Below are 20,056 nucleotides of genomic sequence, written 5' to 3'. Positions count from 1 at the left end.
TGGGAATGGGGGATCCTGGTGTGGGCACAGGAAGAGAGAAATAGGGGAGCACTGTTATGTTATTTTTGATGGAATAAAGGGGCCCGAGAGTCCAGGGTGTTACATGACCCTGTCACTGAACAACACTAAACAGTTAAAAAGGTTCAAGGTTTTGGAATACAGAGTCCTCGGTCTGCTTATTAGCATGGAAAACACACTATTAAAAATCTTTTTGCTCTCTATTAAAGATACAGAAAAAGAAGGAAAAACAGTTAAAGCATTCAAAACGTACAGTATTAAGGAAGTCTTTTGTTTTAACAATATCCCATGTTCCCCTTCTCTAAAGAGAGTCTGTAGTAGGAAGAAAAAGCCTTGTTTGAGAGTCTCTTGGATGGGATTAAAAAGGGTAATAACTATCTTAGAATCATAGGGTTAGAAGGGACCAAAAGGGTCATCTAGTCTAACCCTGTGCCAAGATGCAGGATTTGTTGTGGCTAAACCACCCAAGACTGATGGCTGTCCGGCCTCCTTCTGAAAACCTCCAGTGGAGTTTCCACAAGGCGTCTGTTCCATTGTCCTACTATTCTTACAGTAAGGAAGTTTTTTTCCTGAGATTTAATCTAAATCTGCACTGCTGTAGTTTGAATCCATTGCCTCTTGTCCTGCCCTTTGTGGGAAAAGAGAACAACTTTTCTCCAATTTTTTTATGGCAGCCTTTCAAGTATCTGAAGACTGCTATTCATGTCCCCATTAACCTCCTCTTTTCCAAACTAAACATACCCAATTCCTTCAGTCTTTGCTTGTATGGCTTGCATTCCATCCCTTTGATCATCTTTGTCGCTCACCTCTGGATCCTTTCTCTACATAGTTTTTAGACATTGGTGACCAAAATTGGACACAGTACTCCAGCTGAGGTGTAACCAGTGCCGTGTAGAGCCATACTATTATCTCCCAAGACTTTCATGCTATGCCTCTGTTAATGCAACCTAAATTGCATTTGCTTTTTTTTTTTTTTTTTTTTTTTGCAACAGTGTCACAATGCTGACTCATGCTGAGGTTGAAACCCACCAGAACTCCCAGATACTTCTCAGCAGTGCTGCTGCCAAGCCAGTTATCCCCCATTCTGTATTTGTGCATTTGGTTTTACTTCCCTAAGTGTAGCACCTGACATTTGTCTTTTTGTTGAATTTCATTTTGTTGTCCATAGCCCAGTTCTCCAATTTGTCAAGATCCCTCTGAATTTTAGCTCTGTCCTCCAAAGTATTGGCAACCGCCCTAGCTTTGTGTCGTCTGTAAACTTGATCAGTGTACTTTCTTAACCACATCCTGATCATTAATAAAGATGTTAAACAACACCAGACCCAGAACAAATCCTTGTGGAACCCTACTTGAAACCTCCCTCTAATGTGACATCATTCCATTAATAGTTACTCTTTGTTTGTGGTTGTTTAATCAATTATGTATCCACTTAATGGTACTTCTGCCGAGTCCGCATTTCTCCAGCCTACTTATCAGAATGTCAAAAGCCTTGCTGAAGTCCAGGTATATTATGTCCACTGCATTCCCCCTGTCCACTAAATCAGTTACTCTGTCAAAGAAGGAAATCAAGCTGGTTTGGCAGCATTTGTTCTTGGTAAATCCACGCTGGCTGCTAGCGATTACCCCGTCATCCTCCAGGTACTTGCAAATTGAATATTTTAGACATTGCTCTAGTAGCTTTCTAGGTATCGAAGTCAGGCCGACTGGTCTATAGTTCCCCGGCTCCTCCTTTTTCTTCTTTTTGAAACTGGGCCCTGTGTCAGCCCTTCTCCAGTCTTCCAGGACCTCTCCTGTCATCCAAGAGTTTGTAAATATTATTGCCAGTGGCTTCAGCTAATTCTTTCAGTATCCTGGGGTGAACAGCATCCAGCCCTGCTGATTTCAATTCATTCAAATTGGTCAGAAGATCTCTGACGTGTTTTTTAACTTATCCCAATCTGCATCCCTTCCCCTTTATTGTCTATGGTAACTTTGCTGGACACATGTTTTTTGAGAGAAGACTGAAGCAAAGAAGGCATTGAGCAGCTCTGCCTCCCTATCATCTTCCGTTACCAGCTCACCACCTCCATGAAGCAGCGGACTCACACCGTCCTTGATCTTTCCTTTTTGTCTGACGTATTTGAAGAACCCCTTCCTGTTGTCTCTAACATTTCTTGCCAGCTGTAACTCATTCTTTGCCTGGGCTTTCCCGATTTTGTGCCTACATACCCGTGCTATTCCCATGTGTACTTCCTTGGTGACGTGCCCCTCCTTCCAGGTCCTGTATAGAGCCCTTTTGGTTTTCAGATAGCTAAAAAGCTCCTTGTGCAGACACATTGGCCTCCTGTGGCTCCTTATATCTTAACTCTGCATTGCAATAGCTTGAGGTTGAATCTCTAGTATTACATCTTTTAAGAACTGCCAGTCTCCTTCAACTCCTTTTTTTCCTAATTGGTCTTTCCATGGGACCTTCCCTGCTATTTCTCTGAGTCCATTGAAACCCGCCTTTCTAAAGTCCAGTATCCTTGTTTTGCTGTTCTCATCTCCTCCTTTCCATAGGATCTTGAATTCTATCAAATCATGATCACTTCCTCCCAAGTTCCCAACCACCTTCGTGTTTGCAATTAATTCATCCCTGTTGATCGACACCAGATCCAAAATGGACTGACTGCCTTTGTGTCCTCAACTTTCTGAATCAAAATTGTTCTCTACGCATGCTATGAATTTGCAGGCCACCTTGTGTTTCGCTGCAATAGTTATCCAACAGATATCAGGGAAGTTAACCCCCCAACCTCCTCCCGCCGCCATTTAATACTAGCTGTGTGCGTTAACTAATCTTGTTCCCTGCTTGTAGAATGATCAGTAGTCTTTTTGCGGGGGAAAGAGAAATGTCAGTTGAGGTAAGCCGGAGCTGTTGCTGCTGCTGTTAAAATCCCATCCCATGTCCTAGAAGTCAAAATAAAAAAAACAGAAAATGGAGGAAAAAAACCAGCATCTTCACTTGCAAAATCTCACTGTGGGAGAAACACAGGCATAGCGCATGCTCTTGTCAGCTACTCTGAGACCTGGCTGACTTGTACCAGCAGCGAGCTATTTAGGCCATTGCTTTTAGCTGTCTTTGTGGTCACAGCCTTACGGCAGTGTTGCAAAATACGCAGTCCTGACTGGCTAAATCAGATGCTTATAAAACAGAAGGCAAAAGAAGGTGGGGAAGGAAAATGACAGGTGAGGGGAATCAAAGTCTCACATCTTAGGTGGTGGTCAGGATTTAGCCAGAGCCGATGGAGATGGCAATATCATCTGATTCCCCCTCTCTGGACCGGTCTGGTCAGGACATCTCTCAGGATCAGAACACCAGAGGCCTAATGGTATCATGGTGGCTCCTGGAGTCCCAGGAGCTAGTGAGGGTGGCAGTCATGATGATAAGCTAGTTCCTTCCAGTCCACCAGTCTCCCAGTCAGACAGCTCCCAGTCAATTAGTTAGTTTCCCCCACAAAGTCTCTCTTTAGTTAATGGGGGCTGGAAAAGGGAATGATGGGAAACATAGCCTGCCATCAGTTTGTTCATCAGTTAGGCCTAATTTTGGACACATCAATTTTGGTTCACAGATTTCCAGTCCCACACTTCCCTTGTTTACCAGGCATGATCTTAACGTATATCTTGAGTTTGATCAGTAGGCCTTTTCATTTGGACTAATTCAGTCTGTCTCTCTCTCCTTTTTGTACCTATTCCGCTCAACACTTGTTATAGATTATTGTGATGTTTGATAAAGTTTTAGCCACTTTTCCACAGTAAAGATCACAACCCGGGGAGGTCTACCAAGCACCAATGGTTTACAAGGGCATGCAGAGCCCCTGTAATGAGGCAGGGGGTGGAAGGTTGAAGGGAGTCCCTGAAATAGAAGAGAATGGGAGGGTGACACCCAGGGAACTTGTGAGAGGGGGAATGGAGGGATGTAAGGAGCCTCTGGGGTGTGCAATGAGGTCAGCCTACAGAAGCAACAATGCGTGTGACCCTCTAGTAAATGTATTGTAGCCATAACTGTAACTTTAACCAGAGGCTTAGCTTCTCCTTGTGGTAAGATAAATTACAGATACATAAGAGCAGAATTTCACTCTGTAGCAATGAAAATGAGATTCTCATTTCTATTTGGGTGGTAGAGTTCAAAAAAAGGTGGAGAGTGCAAAAATGGCCCCCAATTCTGATCTGAATTGTAGAGATGTAAACCTAGAGTACCGCCACTGAACTTAACACAACTGAGACTAGACCCTCATCCTGTATTCCTGAAGCGACGCTTTGACTGGTCGAGTTTGCATATTGAACTTTATAAACCACCTGCATCCAACTGCTTGTAGGTCTCAAATTTTGTGATTGCCTCTGATTGGCCTTAAGTTACGTCATTTACCAGGTAGCCTTTCTGAGTCCTGGTCTGTACAATGGGCACTGTATTGTGGCAGTGTAAAGGGGCTGTGGCAGACTGGGGGAGAATTCCCCTAGTGTAGGAGCAGTGTAAGGCCCTAGCCTAGGGCATTCTGGGCTGCAAAGCAGTCCATGGGCTGCAAAGCAGTCCATGGGCTGCTCAGACCAGGCTACCATAAGTTAAAGCATCACTTACAGTAAGGATTATGGTGGCTCCTGCAGTAGTTTAGAGTCCAGACCTTGCTCCCCCTCTTATCTCTGGAGTAGGGTTGCCAATGCTCCAGGATTGCCTTGGAGTCTCCAGGAATTCAAGATTAATCTTTAAGTAAAGATTATGTCGTGTGATGAAACATCCAGGAATACATCAAACCAAAATTGGCAACCCTACTCGGGAGATGTGGTGTGCGTCTAACCCAAAAGATTTACATATAAGAGAAAAGCAACATTCATGATTTTATTCTGGTTCTTCATTTTTAGTCTGCTCTAAAGAATAAATCACTAGGTTTGTGAGACCACTGAGGCCTTGTCTTCACTGCCAAAAAAGGTGCATTTTACCTCAGGGTAACGAACATGTGAGCTATCCCAAGTGAAGACAAAATACTTTGGTTTTACCAGATGGCAAATTAGGCAATGTCAGTACTATACCCCAGCCTGAGGTTGACTTTGCCTAGTTTACTTTGCTCCTTTTTTCTAGCAGTGAAAACAAGGCTGAATGTAACATTAATGGCTAAGTAGAGAGTCACAAGAATTGTAAGAGGCATCAGCTAAAATATTTAGGTAATACTTTCTCTGTCAAATAGTTCTTCTGTAACTTCAGTGATTTTATTACGGTGCTTACTGTGTCAGCTGTCTTGGCTATTATTATTTGTATTATTGTAGCACCTTGGGGTCCTAGTCATAGACTGATCTAGGTACGGTACAAACCCAGAACAAAAAGACAGTTTCCTTTGGCATGTGTTACTAATACTATGGGTAAAAATAATGGGACCGATTCATTCTTGATGTAAGGTGGCAAATTCCGTTGGACGTGTTTGTATTTATTTTGTTGATTTTTCACAATTTAATCCCACTCAGTATAAATGTGGAATAGAGATGTAGAGTTAATTTATCAGTAACTATTCTTACTAGCGAGGAGCAGCAATTTTAATTTTAGCTGGGTTCTGAAAGGTTATGAATATATGAGCATTTAATAACAGTCACAACTCGGGCCGATTTTCAGCATAATTATAAACTTTTTAGTCGGCAGTGTTTTAACAATTGGTATGGATAGTATATTGCACATTAACTTTTATTACTATCTGGTTAATTGACTTTTGGAAGAAAGAAATATTGTAAATGCTGATGATCAGAAAGCAGAAGCTGCTACACTGTTTTTCCAAACAGAGCACTTTAGAGAAAGGATCTGCTTTTCAGTGTAGCAGAGATGTAGTCTAGTTCTGGAAAATGATCTCCCTGTAATACCAGGGGGCTTCCATTTTAATAATCATTTGAAGAGCAGTGATGATGTGTATCAAAGCAGGAAGGTCACAAGTACAGCCAGAGACACTGGGAACAGCAGCAGATTCCCACAGCCCTTATAAAGAAAAATAAAGAACTTTTCTCTCAGAGTAGCAGCCGTGTTAGTCTCTATTCGCAAAACAAAAGGAGTACTTGTGGCACCTTAGAGACTAACAAATTTATTTGAGCATAAGCTTTCGTGATCTACAGCTCAAATAAATTTGTTAGTCTCTAAGGTGCTACAAGTACTCCTTTTCTTTTTAAAGAACTTCTCTGTATCTTTGTTTGTTTTCTCTTGTTTTACATGCATGTGCATTCTAAATCTAAACTACCTCGGGAAAACTGCAGAACATATCTGGAAAGAATTCTGGAAATCTGCTGATTCTTTTGTCCCTGTCAAAGAAATAATTATTAGTGATTTAGGCCTCAGTCCTGCAAATACTTTGAAATTATTGTATATCCAGAAACTATTGATTTTGATGTGGTTACTCATGCACATGAAGATAGGCACATATTTAAGTGTTCTCAGGATTAGGGCCATATTCATATTTTATATTGGAAGCTTGCATTCAAAGGGGAATGAGAGTTTCTAACCTTTCAAGCAAGCTGGTCAAATATTGTTGTAATATTCAGTCAGCTGGTATCTTATAGCTAGAGCACAAGACTGAAAGTTAGAAGTTATACATTTTCTTCACAGCTCTGCCACAGACTTCCTGTGGGAGCTTGGTGAAGTCACTTAATTTCTCTGTACCTCAGCTTTTCCTATCTGTAAAATGAGGATAATAATACCCGCCCACCACGCAATAGTGCTGTGAGGCTAAGTTCAGAATTGTTTCCAACGCCTTGAGTCCCTCAGAGAAAGGCATTACAGAAACACATTCTATTATTATTTGTTGTTCTTACATTCATCACAATTTGATTACTTTATTTTCTGCTTGGTTTCCTGCATTTTCAAGCATTCTTGTGTATCGCCATAGTTCTTGCACCCGTGTTGGAATGTGGCTTATGGTATCTAGCTGAGGTGGTAAGTAAGCCTTCCCAGAGAATCACAAGGCCTCAGTACAAAACTGTTGCTTCCCCATTCAATGAGCTGTGTATTCCTCCTTCATCACCAACCCCTCAGGATATGTTAATGCCATGTTCATAAGATATGTCATTATCTTAATTTTCACTTACTGGCCAACCTTTACGTTGTACATTGAAAAAGGCATCCAGGATCTTTGCTGTGTTGTTTTTTTTTCCCCTCACTCTTTTATGTTCCTTTTGGAAGTGTGACTGCAGGACTTTCAATGGCCCCAATACCTCCCTGCTGGTTTTCACTAGCCACAATGGATAAGGGCTCATCGCACTGTGTGAAACTAGACCAAATCACCTGATATATTTATCTCATCTGTTCTTGACACTGCTCCCACAGAAGCAGCCAAACTGGTGTAGATCCAATTGATCTGATCCTCAACATGTTTGGAAAACTCCTCACAGCAAGAAACGCTCCGTTAATGAGTGGAAGTAATCTGGGTTCATCAGACTGCTTGCCACATGGAACATTTGTGCTAGCTGGGACTTTGTAGATGAAATTCTGGAAGTGAGGGGGAAACGAGCCCTTGAGTTTTCTTTTAGTATATAGCCCAGCCTCAGTAGCAACATACAGAAACTCTTGGCTGCGGCTGACAGATATGGGATGAATTTTACACAATCCCTAGTCTAGTCTCCTTTCTATTGCTTCTTCGTGTGTCGCAGGTATGGTAATTTGCATTGTACAGACGTGACGTGTGAGACTGACTGGATATAGGAGTTGAGGAAGAGGAGATCTATTGTCCACTGTATGAGTGGTTGAGGACAAAATGTTCTGGTTCCCTGCTAGACTACTAACAGAATGCTCAGTGGCTGAACAGTATATTCTCTCTGAGGGTTCTGAAACCCCTAACGGGTCCATCACTCGCTGACAGCACACGAGCAAAACAGGAATTTTTTGCCCAGAATCGATTCCCCAGTCAAAGATGAGATCCAGAAGGTGGCCTCTTTAGTTTGTCAAACTAACCTCTTCTCTTCCCTTCCTAAGGATAACCCCCTAGTTGCTGTGGAGGTCCTGAAATCAGTGAGGTGTGTAAGTCACCCTGGACATTAATCTTGGTGACTCTAGCCCTAAACAAGAGCTTAATCTGTAACTCCGCTGCTGAGCCAGTACACCACCAAAATTAGTAAAAAGATCTCGGTCCCAGGGCTTTCACGGATGCATAGGTAACTGGTGCTTCCTCAGTGTGGCTCTGTCTCCCTCTAGTGGCTGGACCACATAGAGGTTCATATGTCTGCCCAGCCGTTTAGCTACAGTCTTTTAGCTCAGATGGTAGAAGCTCGTGCATTTAGTTCAGCAGGCCCAGGTTCTATCCTTATTGCCAGTGGCCCACCAAGGGACTCCATATTACACCCTCAGGCCAGGAGCGGCAGCCCTGCACGTGGGGATTCAGCAGTGAAGGACCAATGCAGTGGGTAGCAGCTCCTCTGCTGAGACTCCACCCTGGGCCCTAGGGGCCGCTACTGCTGGAGTTCTGGGACTGGGGGGTTTCTCTCCTTGTGCTCTCGGTTGCTGCTGCTTCTGGGCAGAGGAGGCACCGACCACGTCTGGAAGAAGCCGCACAGGATCAGGCCCCTTTCCACGCAGCTCTGCGTGTGCATGAGAAGAGAAGCAAAGGGGATGTACTGGGGCTGTGAGTGTGCTGGTAGTGGGGCAGAAGGGGAATGAATGAATTGAGTATGGGAATGCTGATGGATTTGTTGTGTGGGTTGTGGATGGCAAGGCTGTGTTGGAGGGAGAATGCTTAATTTGGGATGGATCGTGGTCCCACTTAGAAGTATTGATTTAGATATTATCCGCAAATTATCATGTCCTGGACTCTAACAAATCAGTCTTTGGCACTAGGCACCCCCTCGGGATAATACCAGATGCAAAAAACCACTCCGTCATCCCAGTTCCTTAGCCTGGTCTTCATGTTGGACTGAGTACCCCACTGGAGAAACTACATGGACACAGGAAAGGTGGAATCTCCTTGCTCGATTTGGGTCTTTTTTTATAGGTTATATAAACCTATATAGGTCCCCCTTTTATAGGTCTCATCTATAACTAAACCATGGATGATGTTGGACTGACTAGCATGAGCTGAAGGTTATAGCAGTTTTTAGTCACTCTCAATGACCCTAGTTTGCATCTCATCCTGTTAAATGTAAGGCCATGGCTAATTCAGAGCTAAGAGATCAAGCAGTCTGTGCACTCTGCCACTGCTGGCTTGTGTTTCATTGAGGAAACCAATGACATAGCAAGGTCACTGAATAGTTCTAAAGGATTTGATGGAGTTATTCAGCAAACGTTGGAAGATAGGCTTCTTCAGTCAATGTTTCTTTCATTTTTTCCACTTAAAGGCATTCAGAAATGCTGGCTCTTTGTTTAACAGAGCTAGTTCAGTTATCTTTTTCCACATTCCATGTACTTAGTTGTGCATTCAGCTCTTCATCCTGTAGTTTCTGTGCCCACTGCTTCATTTTTTCCATTTAGTTTCATGGTCATTGCTTCTCTAAGGTTAGATGCTAAGGGACAGATTCCTCTCCTGGTTACACTGGTATAAATCCAGAATAACAGTTTGTGTCATTCAGGTTTTATGCTGGTGTTCTTGTTTACTTGAATTCAGAATTTGATTTTTTTCAGTGGCCTTTGTCATTCTTTCAATACCTAGTGGCTTGGTGATGCTGAACACTAGGCAACAGATTTGAAGATTTTTTCTTTGCAGAGTGTTTGCTGTTATTTCACCTTCATGTAACTGATTTAGAACAAGTCAAATTGGTAGTTCCCTGATTTCAACGAAGAAGGGTTGTTCCCAGATTCGTATGGTCATTTTACACCTCGTCTACGCAAGGAAATTAGGGGGGGTATAACTGTCATCCGGGATGTGAAAAATCCACACCCCAGAGTGATGCAGTTAAGTCGACCTAACCCCCTGGTGTAGATACCTCTAGGTCGACTGAAAAATGCTCCTGTTGACCTAGCTACCGCTTCTTGGGGAGGTGGATTCCCTACGCCAAAGGGAGAACGCCTCCTGCCAGGGTAGGTAACATCTGCACTGAAGAGCTACAGTGGCGCAGCTGTGCCACTGCAGTGTTTTAAGTGTAGACGAGCCGTTAGGATACTATTTAGGTTGTAGGAAAGGTATAAACGCTTCCTTTTCCCCCTTTTACAGAGACAACACATTAGCTAGTCTGTTTTCCAATTAATCTGGGAATGGGTTGATGACTGAAAAGCTATATATTGCCAGTTTAACATTTTCACAGTACTGTATATTCAGACTCTTTTTTCATTTGATGGTGTAACCTTAAAAATTAGTTTTTTGCAGAAGATTTCTGGCTCACAAGGATTTGATCTTTGACCGCCTGACAAATAATGTGACATCTCATGCACAGGGTACAGACACCTTCGAGCATATGCCTAAACCTACTGGTAGCTCAATTCTTCATCCAGTGTCATATAGCTCCAGTGCAATTTATACACAGTCCTTCTTCTTCTTCTTCTTTTTTTTTTTTTCGACTCTCCCATGCCCAGGAAATTTGAAGCAAGCTAGTAGCCTTTGGGTAAAACAGACCCTTTGCCCTGTACCAGCATAGCATGGTGTGGCTGGGATGCTCCTATGATTTATCAGTTATTGGCTTTGATGAATCTCATGCACTGCTACAGACTAGGGACCGAATGGTTAGGCAGCAGTTCTGCAGAAAAGGACCTAGGGGTTACACTGGACGAGAAGCTGGATATGAGCCAACAAAGTGCCCTTGTTGCTAAGAAGGCTAATGGTATTTTCGGCTGTATAAGTAGGAGCATTGCCAGCAGATCGAGGGACGTGATCATTCTCCTCTATTCAACATTGGTGAGGCCTCATCTGGAGTACTGTGTCCAGTTTTGGGGCCCACATTACAAGAAGGATGCTGGAAAGCGTCCCCTAAAATGATTAGGGGACTGGAACACATGACTTATGAGGAGAGGCTGAGGGAACTGGGATTGTTTAGTCTGCGGAAGAGAGGAATGAGGGGGGATTTGATAGCTGCTTTCAACTACTTGAAAGGGGGTTCCAAAGAGGATGGATCTACACTGTTCACAGTGGTAGCAGATGACAGAACAAGGAGTAATGGTCTCAAGTTGCAGTGGGGGAGGTTTAGGTTGGATATTAGGAAAAACTTTTTCACTAGGAATGTGGTGAAGCACTGGAATGCGTTACCTAGGGAGGTGGTGGAATCTCTTTCCTTTGAGGTTTTTAAGGTCAGGCTTGACAAAGCCCTGGCTGGGATGATTTAGTGGGGGATTGGTCCTGCTTTGAGCAGGGGTTAGACTAGATGACCTCCTGAGGTCCCTTCCAACCCTGATATTCTATGATTCTGTGATTTCATTCACTTATATTGGCATAAAATAGAGCAGCCCCAGGCTTGGTTTACCTGTTGGGGAAGGGCTGTTTGGGAATCCTTCCTAAGCAGGACTTGATCTTTTCACCAAGAAAGTGCTGGATAGGTGATTCATGGCTTGAGTTTTCCCAGTGGTGGTGCCCCAGGGCAGTTGGTCCTGATGAATACAAGAGAATGCTAAGGACAAGAGTTTGGTGCTTTAATATAGTTGCCTGAAAATCCAAGTTGACAGGTATGTATCTTTATTTCTTAATCATGTGTTCTCATTGATAGCATTGTACAAAATACTTCTACTGACATCTGGTGGCATGTTGTAGCAGAAAACCTGTTTTTTTTTTTAAGACTGTACATTTGTATGACTTGCATTTTGTTTAGTTTAGCTGCCCTGTTATTTTTGCACACTGTGGCTTTTAAAATTTAACTTCTTATTGAAAGTCAAAAGATTCAAGAGCTTTTCAAGAATGTCAGACAAATCTAGCTCAGTCTGGGACAGATAATGGTACCGCAGTGTTCTTGCAGCGGCAACATTTCATTTCCATTAGGATGTTTTTAAAAATATTTTTAAAAAAGAGATACCAGGTAAAATAGTGCTTATTTTAGTGAGAGAGAACTGAGCAATACCTGATAGACAACAGTACAGGCGTATTTAGTAAAACTTTGGGAGATGGTTTTCTAAGTGGTCTTATTCACACAGCAGAAAGAAGATGAGAGAACCACATCTGAAGTCTTTTCAGCAAAGCTTTGGCATTTGTTTTTGAGAACACAACATGATGCCTTTAAATAGAGTCAGGGCTCTGTTTTCATGCTTTATGAAATTACACAACTACTGTGTAATTTCAATGTGTGTTTAAAGCAGCTATTTGTGTTTAAAGATGGGCATTTTTAGTTTATTTTAACCACCTAAGGCTACAAGTCAGACTTATTGTATATAGTTTGCTCAAGCCTTCAATATTGCCTCATATAAATTTTAGAGATATGTACAACACTCATTCATGAAAACAAAAATACACTCATCTACTTCTATTTATAAAGTGTTTCTAGAATAGATTTTGGCATACACGTGGTCGGTTCAAGTTCCATGTACAGAATTTGGCCTTTAATGAGAGGCTTTCTACTCATTAGGTTGATAGGGAACAGTGGAGCAAACCCCATTTCAGTTACACAGATGCAAATAGTCTATGCCAGTGGTTCTCAATCCATAGGCTGCTTGCAGCCCAATCAGCACACAGCTATGGCCCGTGTGACATCCTCAGGGCCATATAGTGTGTGTATGTGTGTATATATATATATATATATATATATATATATATATATTAATATTAGTGTGGAAGCGGCCCACATAGCACATGGAGAGCAGCAAATACAGCCCACAATAATAAATAGGTTGAGAACCACTGCTCTATGCAATAGTCCCAGCAATATACGGGCATAACTGAGATAGAACTTGGCCTGTCATGTCATTAGATTTCTGCTGTCTTGGGGGTTGATCTTATTGTCCTTGCTCACCCAAAGTTTCCATTGCCAACTCCCATTGGTTTTAATTTTAGGCCCTAATCCTCAAACGTTTTCAGTACAAATCAGCAAAGTCAAGATATGAACTACAGTTGAAAAATAGATCCTTATAAAGAAATTATGTAAGGACTGTAGTACTGCTGTTTGCTGAAAGATAGCCTCATGGTCAGTGGAATGTTTTACTTTTTAAGGATGAAAAACTGGAAAGCGCATGATGGAATATGTAACAGGCAGCTAGATTTGGTTAGTCACATAACACACGTGCTGTGCTTCCCTGTAGTCTGCTATAGATTATTAATATTTTGCTTCATTTCTGTTCTAAAATAGAACCCAGTTAAATATGTCATCACATATTGTATAATGTTGCTTAGGAATAGCTAATATTGCCAACAGCTGCTGAAAGAGATTTATATTTATACAGTCTATAAATAAAGAGCTTAATAAATCCATCAGTGGGCAGCTTTCCTTTGCTGGCAATAAGCTGTTTTAATGGCACTACAGACGCAGCATTTATGTAGCTGGGGAAAAAATGGGAACCAGTATGACTTTGTTTATCGAAGAATAAAATATTAGTGTGTAATATGCAGTTTGGATGCTGGCTCTCCCTTCCAAGGTGGGCTTAGGAGAGAGTTTTATAAGTCAGGTTCTCTACATTTTGTATAGTTGCATGAAAAGGAGAAAAGCTTTTCCTTTGAGACAGGCATGCCCAGTGATTAGGTTGGCCTGCTTTCCCCCTTTTTGTTTTGCATAGCTGAGTGCCTGCGTGTTTTCTTGTCTTTCAGCAATGGGGCGAAGGACTTGGATCCATCATACATAACTTTAGAGCGAACAACGTCAGTCCAATGACATGCCTCAAGAAACAGTAAGACTTTTCCCTCCCTGTTTTTCCTCCTATGTATCTTTTTTTTTTTTTGGGGGCACTCATTTTCCTATATGAACTGTCTTGGTTGTCCTTTCTTTTCTTGGGTCAACCAATGCAATTGTCAAAACAGTCTACAGGAAAAATTCCCTCAGACTTCCACCTCCCATGCGATACACTGTGTTAACTGCATTTAGGGTTCGTGTTTCATTGTAAACATCCAAATTTCCAAGTCTCTAGCTTGGTGTCTGCCTGAGAGAGTGTAAGAAAGTTTACAAGCGTACATTTAATCTACTGAGACGTTTGATTTTAATTATTGTCGTCTGTTCTTCCCTTGATACATACACATCACCCCCATGGGCGATACTGGTTTTGGAAGTATGTAGCAAGGGAGAGGTTGTCTGTCAAGGGAGGTACTGATTTTCTAATTATTCTGGGATGAATTTTGCCTCTGGAGCACAGCTCTGCATTGTAGCCATACCCTGCTCCACAGGGAGGGCTAAGGAAGGAGACTGAATGCCTCCTGGGGCTTCCCAGCACACCCTCAGCTTTCTCTTACCCTTTATCGGGTTCAGTATACTTCCTGTCCCTTTTTCAGGCCACTGTGCAGGGTAGTGGTGCTGTGGTACTTGTCTCCTGCCTACCCAGTGCTGCTTTCTCTAGGGTGCTATGAATTCCCAGGAAGCAGTTCCTGTACTACCCCGAAGGCAGGAACTGCAGTTCTGCCTGGGCACTGCAGAGCCTGTGGCAGGCAGAGGGCTCTGTACTACTTCCCTCACAATGCATGCCAGCCTAAGGTCAGGCTGACTCTGGCCGGCTGATGGGATGTGACTTCTTGTCTTTTTGAGTTTCAAAAAGATCATTAATGAGTCGAAGATTAGAACTGCTGTTGTTTTTTGTGGTCATTTCACAAAGATAGCAGGCACCATTAACCTGAATAGAAATATCTAGAACCCCATTTTTACTAAAATAAATAAATACGATATTAATTTTAAAAATTTCTTTCTACATTTCAGCTGGATGAAGCTGGCGTTTCTGACAAACACAAATGGCAAAATTCCCGTTAGGAGGTAAGCACAATTGGAGGAGCTTAGCAACCTAGCACATACATTTTGTGTAACGTGTATCAAATCATATTTTATTATATTAATATGCTTGCTGATTATATTTGGATAATATTAATTTTATAATTGTAATATATTTATAAACAACAAGATGGGAACTAAGACATTGTCATTTTCGCTCTATTCTTTCTTTTTAAGCAGGAAAAACTCCTAAAGAAATCAGTGATTTTTTTCTTAAGAGCCTTATCCTGTGAAGTGTTAAGAGCTTTCAACTCTCAGAAAATCTACTTGGAGCAAAGTGCATCTAGCAGCTTATAGGCACTAACCCTAAGTGTTCAGGGATGAGTTTTTCAATAGTTAGAAGGCAGGTTGTAAAGGCTTTGTCAATAGCAGCATACAAATGTTTCAGACCATTGCAAATAGAATAACAGGTACATTGGGAAATGCAATTCACTGCAAAACTAAAAGAGGCAGCTTTGCCAGAATTGTTCTTGTGTTCACAGGAACTTCTGGAACAATATTTATGCCATGCAGTATATAACCCACAGCAGGTCTTGGCTTACTTATTGCCAAAGATTAAAAAGGCAACTATGGAACAAAACAATATATTTCTCTGTAAGCAGTTGTTGTCTGGCTGAGATATCTGATGTCGCTCTTCCTTATAGTCTAGTTTTACTGCATTTTTCTTACACGTACCTGCTCAAAATCCTATCAAACAATTTGCCTTCTCTCCTTCCCGCACAGAAAAATGTGAAAGTCACCACTCTTGCTAATACTGAACCATATTGCCCACATCTACAGCATTACCTGGAGGGGGGGGCAAGAGGAGCCAGAAACCATGGTGAGGCTCCCCTCGTGGAGTTGTTTGCCAGGCATCTTTTCAAGAGAGTGGGGACTGGATGCTTGTGGAGCTGAGAAGCAGCAAAACCCCCAGAACCATAGAGCCTGCTCCATTGCCCCTGTCTCTCCTTTGGCAGCATGACTCCAACCATAACCGCAGCCCAGGAGGGCACCTTGAAGGAGTGAATGCTGTTTTGTTTTTTTAATATATCAACTTTCACATGGCTAATCCCCTGCTGGTCCCTTGGTTTTGCACCAAACATCCTTGGGGCACCTTCTAAATAGCGCCCCCATGGACGGGGTATCTGCAGAATAATGGGGATGGGGGAACAATGCCAAAGAGACTTAATCATCCCTTTCTGCATGCAGATCCACTGGAGACGGCACAATCCAGTCACTCTAATGACTTAAATCTTCCTATCAGATCCATGGATCTCAAATAGGTGGTTTAAATGAAAAAGTGTCCTATTCAGTACATATAAATGGCTCTCCTTAAAAGCTGTTCAATTTTAAGTCCTTTGTTACCCTAGAACTGGAATTAATTTGCAAACTGGACCCCATCAAATTAGACCCGAATAAAGACTGGGAGTGGATGAGTCACTACAAGAACGAAAAACTAATTTCCCCCATTGGTACTCTCACCTTCTTGTCAACTGTTTGAAATGAGCCACCCTGATTACTATTACAAAAAGTGATTTTTCATCTTGTTGATAACCCACTTGAATTGAATGGTCTCGACCCTTCCTCCCCCCTTAGTAAGGCAACTCCCATCTTTTCATGTACTGTTATATATATCTTCCTACTGTGTTTTCCACTCCATGTATCTGATGAAGTGGGTTTTAGCCCACAAAAGCTTATGCCCAACTAAATTTGTTAGTCTCTAAGGTGCCACTAGTACTCCTCGTTGTTTTTATTTTCGCTGATATAGACTAACACTGCTACCACTCTGAAATAGATTTACACAATTTCCATGCCGAGGCAACCTGGCCTCCAAAAGGGCTCAGTTTCCAAGTGTTTTTAGCACAATATGCTAGTGAACTGAAGTCTAGGATCCTGATGTTTGCTCAAACAAAGGCCAGTTCACGCATAAAAATAAATAAATCCAGACTTTTGGTGGAATAATTAATGTGCTGCACTCAATTTATTGTAGACTGCTAAACAGATATGAAGATACAGCGCATGGATTTCACATGTACTATACTGCTAATGTTGTGGTTCCAAAGCAGGCATTAGCACTCAAGAATACTATGTGGATTTCAGCCAGCAGTACTCCCTTGAATGGATTTTAGTTTCCATAAATCCACCAAATCATTTGGCGCTTGTGACCAATCTAATCCTGTTTCATGCTATAAAGAGGGAAACTCCGTGTTGCTCAGATTCTCAGCCTTCAAAGCTAAGGAGTATAGCGCTGCACCTCTCAGAAAAATATATATGGTAATGAATTTAGTGTCATCCTGTGAAATGTCAGACTTCTTGGATTAACAGAACTTGTGGTTTCATTGAACTATCTTTGAACACTGTAACTTTGAATCCAGTGGCTTCAACAGGAACTGCAGGTGCTCAACACCTCTGAAAATCAGGCCACTCAGCTAGGTGCCTTTTTCGGGGCTCAATAGAGAAGCCTCTGGTGCAAGACCTCTCTCTTTTCCATGCCTTCCTTAGGAGAATATGGGAGGTGGACACTGAGTGAAAGGAAGGAGTGTCGGGGAAGCAGTTTAAGATTAAAGGAAAGGAAGACCTGGGCTGCTGACCCTGTCTTGCACCTGAGACCAGAGCTTTGAAGTGTAGGGTCCATGGATGTTCCCTTTCTCCCTTGGCACTGAGGTTCCAATGGGGATTATAGCCCCTGAGACCTGTTGGGTTCCAGTAAGGCCTACTGGGCGTAGAGCTAGATATTGGTCTTTCAGGTGTCATGCATTGAGCAGCCTCATCACACATTCCTACAGCCCTGCTGGAGGGGCTGAGCAGGGTTTTCCCCCAGGCCTGGGGACTGCTATGATGTGATGTTGCAGCAGTGAGGATAGGGAGGAAACTCTCTCTTCTGTGTCTCAGTGCTCCCTCAGCTGGCCCTCAGACAGCCTGGAGAAGGAGGAGGCCATGTACTGCGCAAGGGACATGTTGGCATGGAGCAGATCAGAAGGGGAGTGGGACAGTAGAGGGGGACAGGCACAGGGGCACAAGGTGGGGGCCAGGGTTGAGGGGAGTAGGAGATAGATGGGGACAGGAGGTGAAAGGAGGCAGGCCAGGGAGGTAATGGGTCCAGGGCTCACCCTCCCCCTAGCAACTATCAGCATCCAGACCTTTCTCTGCCCCCAGAAGCCCTCTCAAGTCTCCAGGCTGTGCCCCATCCCAGCATCTCCCCAGTGCTCCAGGCTCTCCTCATCCCTGATAACTCCTCCCCCCCCGGCTTCCTCGGGCACTCCCAGTCCTTTTGTTTTTCCTGAACAACCCCTTAGACTCTATCCTGCATAGGCTACACCCTGCTTTCCTCCTATATCTTTATACTGGCTGACTTCTCCAGGCTACCCAGTCAACCCTGCCTCCTCCATTCCACATCTGTGGGTGAGAGGGATCAGCTTCCAACTTCTCCCACACCTGTCCGACTGTTCACGGTAACCCAGAGGAGGAAATACGTGAGCTAGAGTTGCACAAGACCTGGCAGCTATGGGGATACAGATGGGATTTTCATTCCCTCAGGAAGGCAAGTCTCCACGTCAGAGATGGTGGGGACTAGGAACATGAGACAGGAAAATAAACTCTGTCAGTTTGATTTCATTTTGACATTGAACCCTAAAGAAAACCTGAGGGGAAAAGTCTTCTCTGGGAAATGAGAAATCTGTGTTTCTTTGAACTTTAACATAGACCCCACTACAACCAGCAAAAGGCGAATGCCAAGCCTTGGGAAAGTGGAACTCTGTAGGCCTGATTCTTCCTAGGTCTGTACTTGTGCAGTCATTTACAACAGTGGAAAGTGGTATAAATGCTACCAATTCGTAACAGTTTGCCCCGACTTTCTTTTGGTGTAATAGACTGCGCAAGGTGCAGGACAACAAACTCTATTCCTCTGTGGGTTTTTTGGGAATTTAATATAGACTGTATGGGTATAAGCATAGCATAAGTGTTTCCCTCAATAGGTTGGGGAGGGAGCGCACATAAAAATTGGTGGCGGGCAAATCTCAGAGGCTTTCAGTGTTTACTTTACTTGCTTTGTTAAATGTATCTGAGCAGTTTTAATCTGGAAATTCATGTACAAACCTTACAAGAACTGAGTGTTTTCCATGAAGTTTGGTATAGCTTGGTCGAAAATGAAATGGTCATTATAAAAAGTAAGCATTTGCCAGTAGATACCACGCTGCGACTGTCCTAAACTCTTGTCTGCACACACTGGTTGCACCAATTTAACTGAAGTCTATTAAACTGATTTTAGTTTAACCCCAAGTGGAAACATTTATATGGGTTTAAAACTGGTTATATTAGTTTATCTTGTACCAAAAATTCAGCAATGCAATCTAAATCTATATAATCTAGAATATAATGTCGCTGAAAGTTAGAAAGGGTTCAATAGATAACAGCTGAGATTTTTAAAAAATAGGAGTGTAACTTTAGGCATCCCAGCCCCTATTTCGATGGGAGCTGATGGGTACTCAACAACTTTGAAAATCGGGCTACTTATTTAAGTCCTTAAATATGGATGTAAGAGTCTAACTTTAAGCACCTTTAAAAAAATCTTGACCAAAAATATTAATTTATCATTTATATCTTTGGCTTGCTGATCTTCATTTTATTGGTCGGAAAATATTTATACAAGTGGTTTTAAGTGTTTTGGAGAACAAAACAAGTCGGGAACAGTGTATTTCACATCTCATTTTTAGTGTCCATGATATTAATAAGAAGTCTTGGAAAATTCATTTGGTGATTATAGAAGGCAGCGTATTTTAGTCAGATTACTGTTGTGAAGTCTTTCCTGATATAATGCTCATATTAGGATTATGGACGTGACCCTAAGCCACAGTATTTGTCTCCAGATCTGGACACCAAAGCTTGGGGAGTAATTGGCCCCATGATTTTGGCTCAGGCCTTTAGAGGGGGGGAAGGCTGGCTGTGATCTGTCTTTTCTGAAGCTCATGTCCAGTGGAAACAGAAATAAAACAAAAGTCTTCATATTAATCACATCATAGACTTGGATATATTTTGTTCCAAGTAAACATGAGGCTCTTAGTCTAATGGATGGTGAAATAAATCCATCTTTTATACTAAGAAACCAAATTGGTCCAGGAGTTTGTGTCTCAGTGGAAGTGGGAAGGAAGCAAAAATGGTTGTATGTGGTCTGTCTGGAGGAGGAATAGCCTTGGTTGGAGCAGATTAGAGAGCCTTTCAAGGGAAGAAGGAACAGCAAGGAAAGAGTAACAAAATTGTGTTGTGGAAGATGGTCTTG

The 20,056-nt window shown here is 42.4% G+C and overlaps 1 protein-coding gene across 1 annotated transcript in view; it reads left to right on the top strand.

Annotated features, from left to right (window-relative positions):
* Positions 1-20,056, top strand: part of PLCB4 (phospholipase C beta 4) — a 314,466-nt gene that overhangs the window by 191,565 nt on the left and 102,845 nt on the right. The window contains 2 exon segments of the mRNA XM_043512117.1: positions 13,641-13,720; positions 14,734-14,787. Of these exon segments, the coding sequence (XP_043368052.1) occupies positions 13,641-13,720; positions 14,734-14,787 (134 nt within the window).

Source organism: Dermochelys coriacea, chromosome 3 (genome assembly GCF_009764565.3).
Source record: "Dermochelys coriacea isolate rDerCor1 chromosome 3, rDerCor1.pri.v4, whole genome shotgun sequence".
NCBI classification, from domain to species: domain Eukaryota; kingdom Metazoa; phylum Chordata; order Testudines; family Dermochelyidae; genus Dermochelys; species Dermochelys coriacea.
This window is presented reverse-complemented; position numbering and strand designations above follow the sequence as displayed.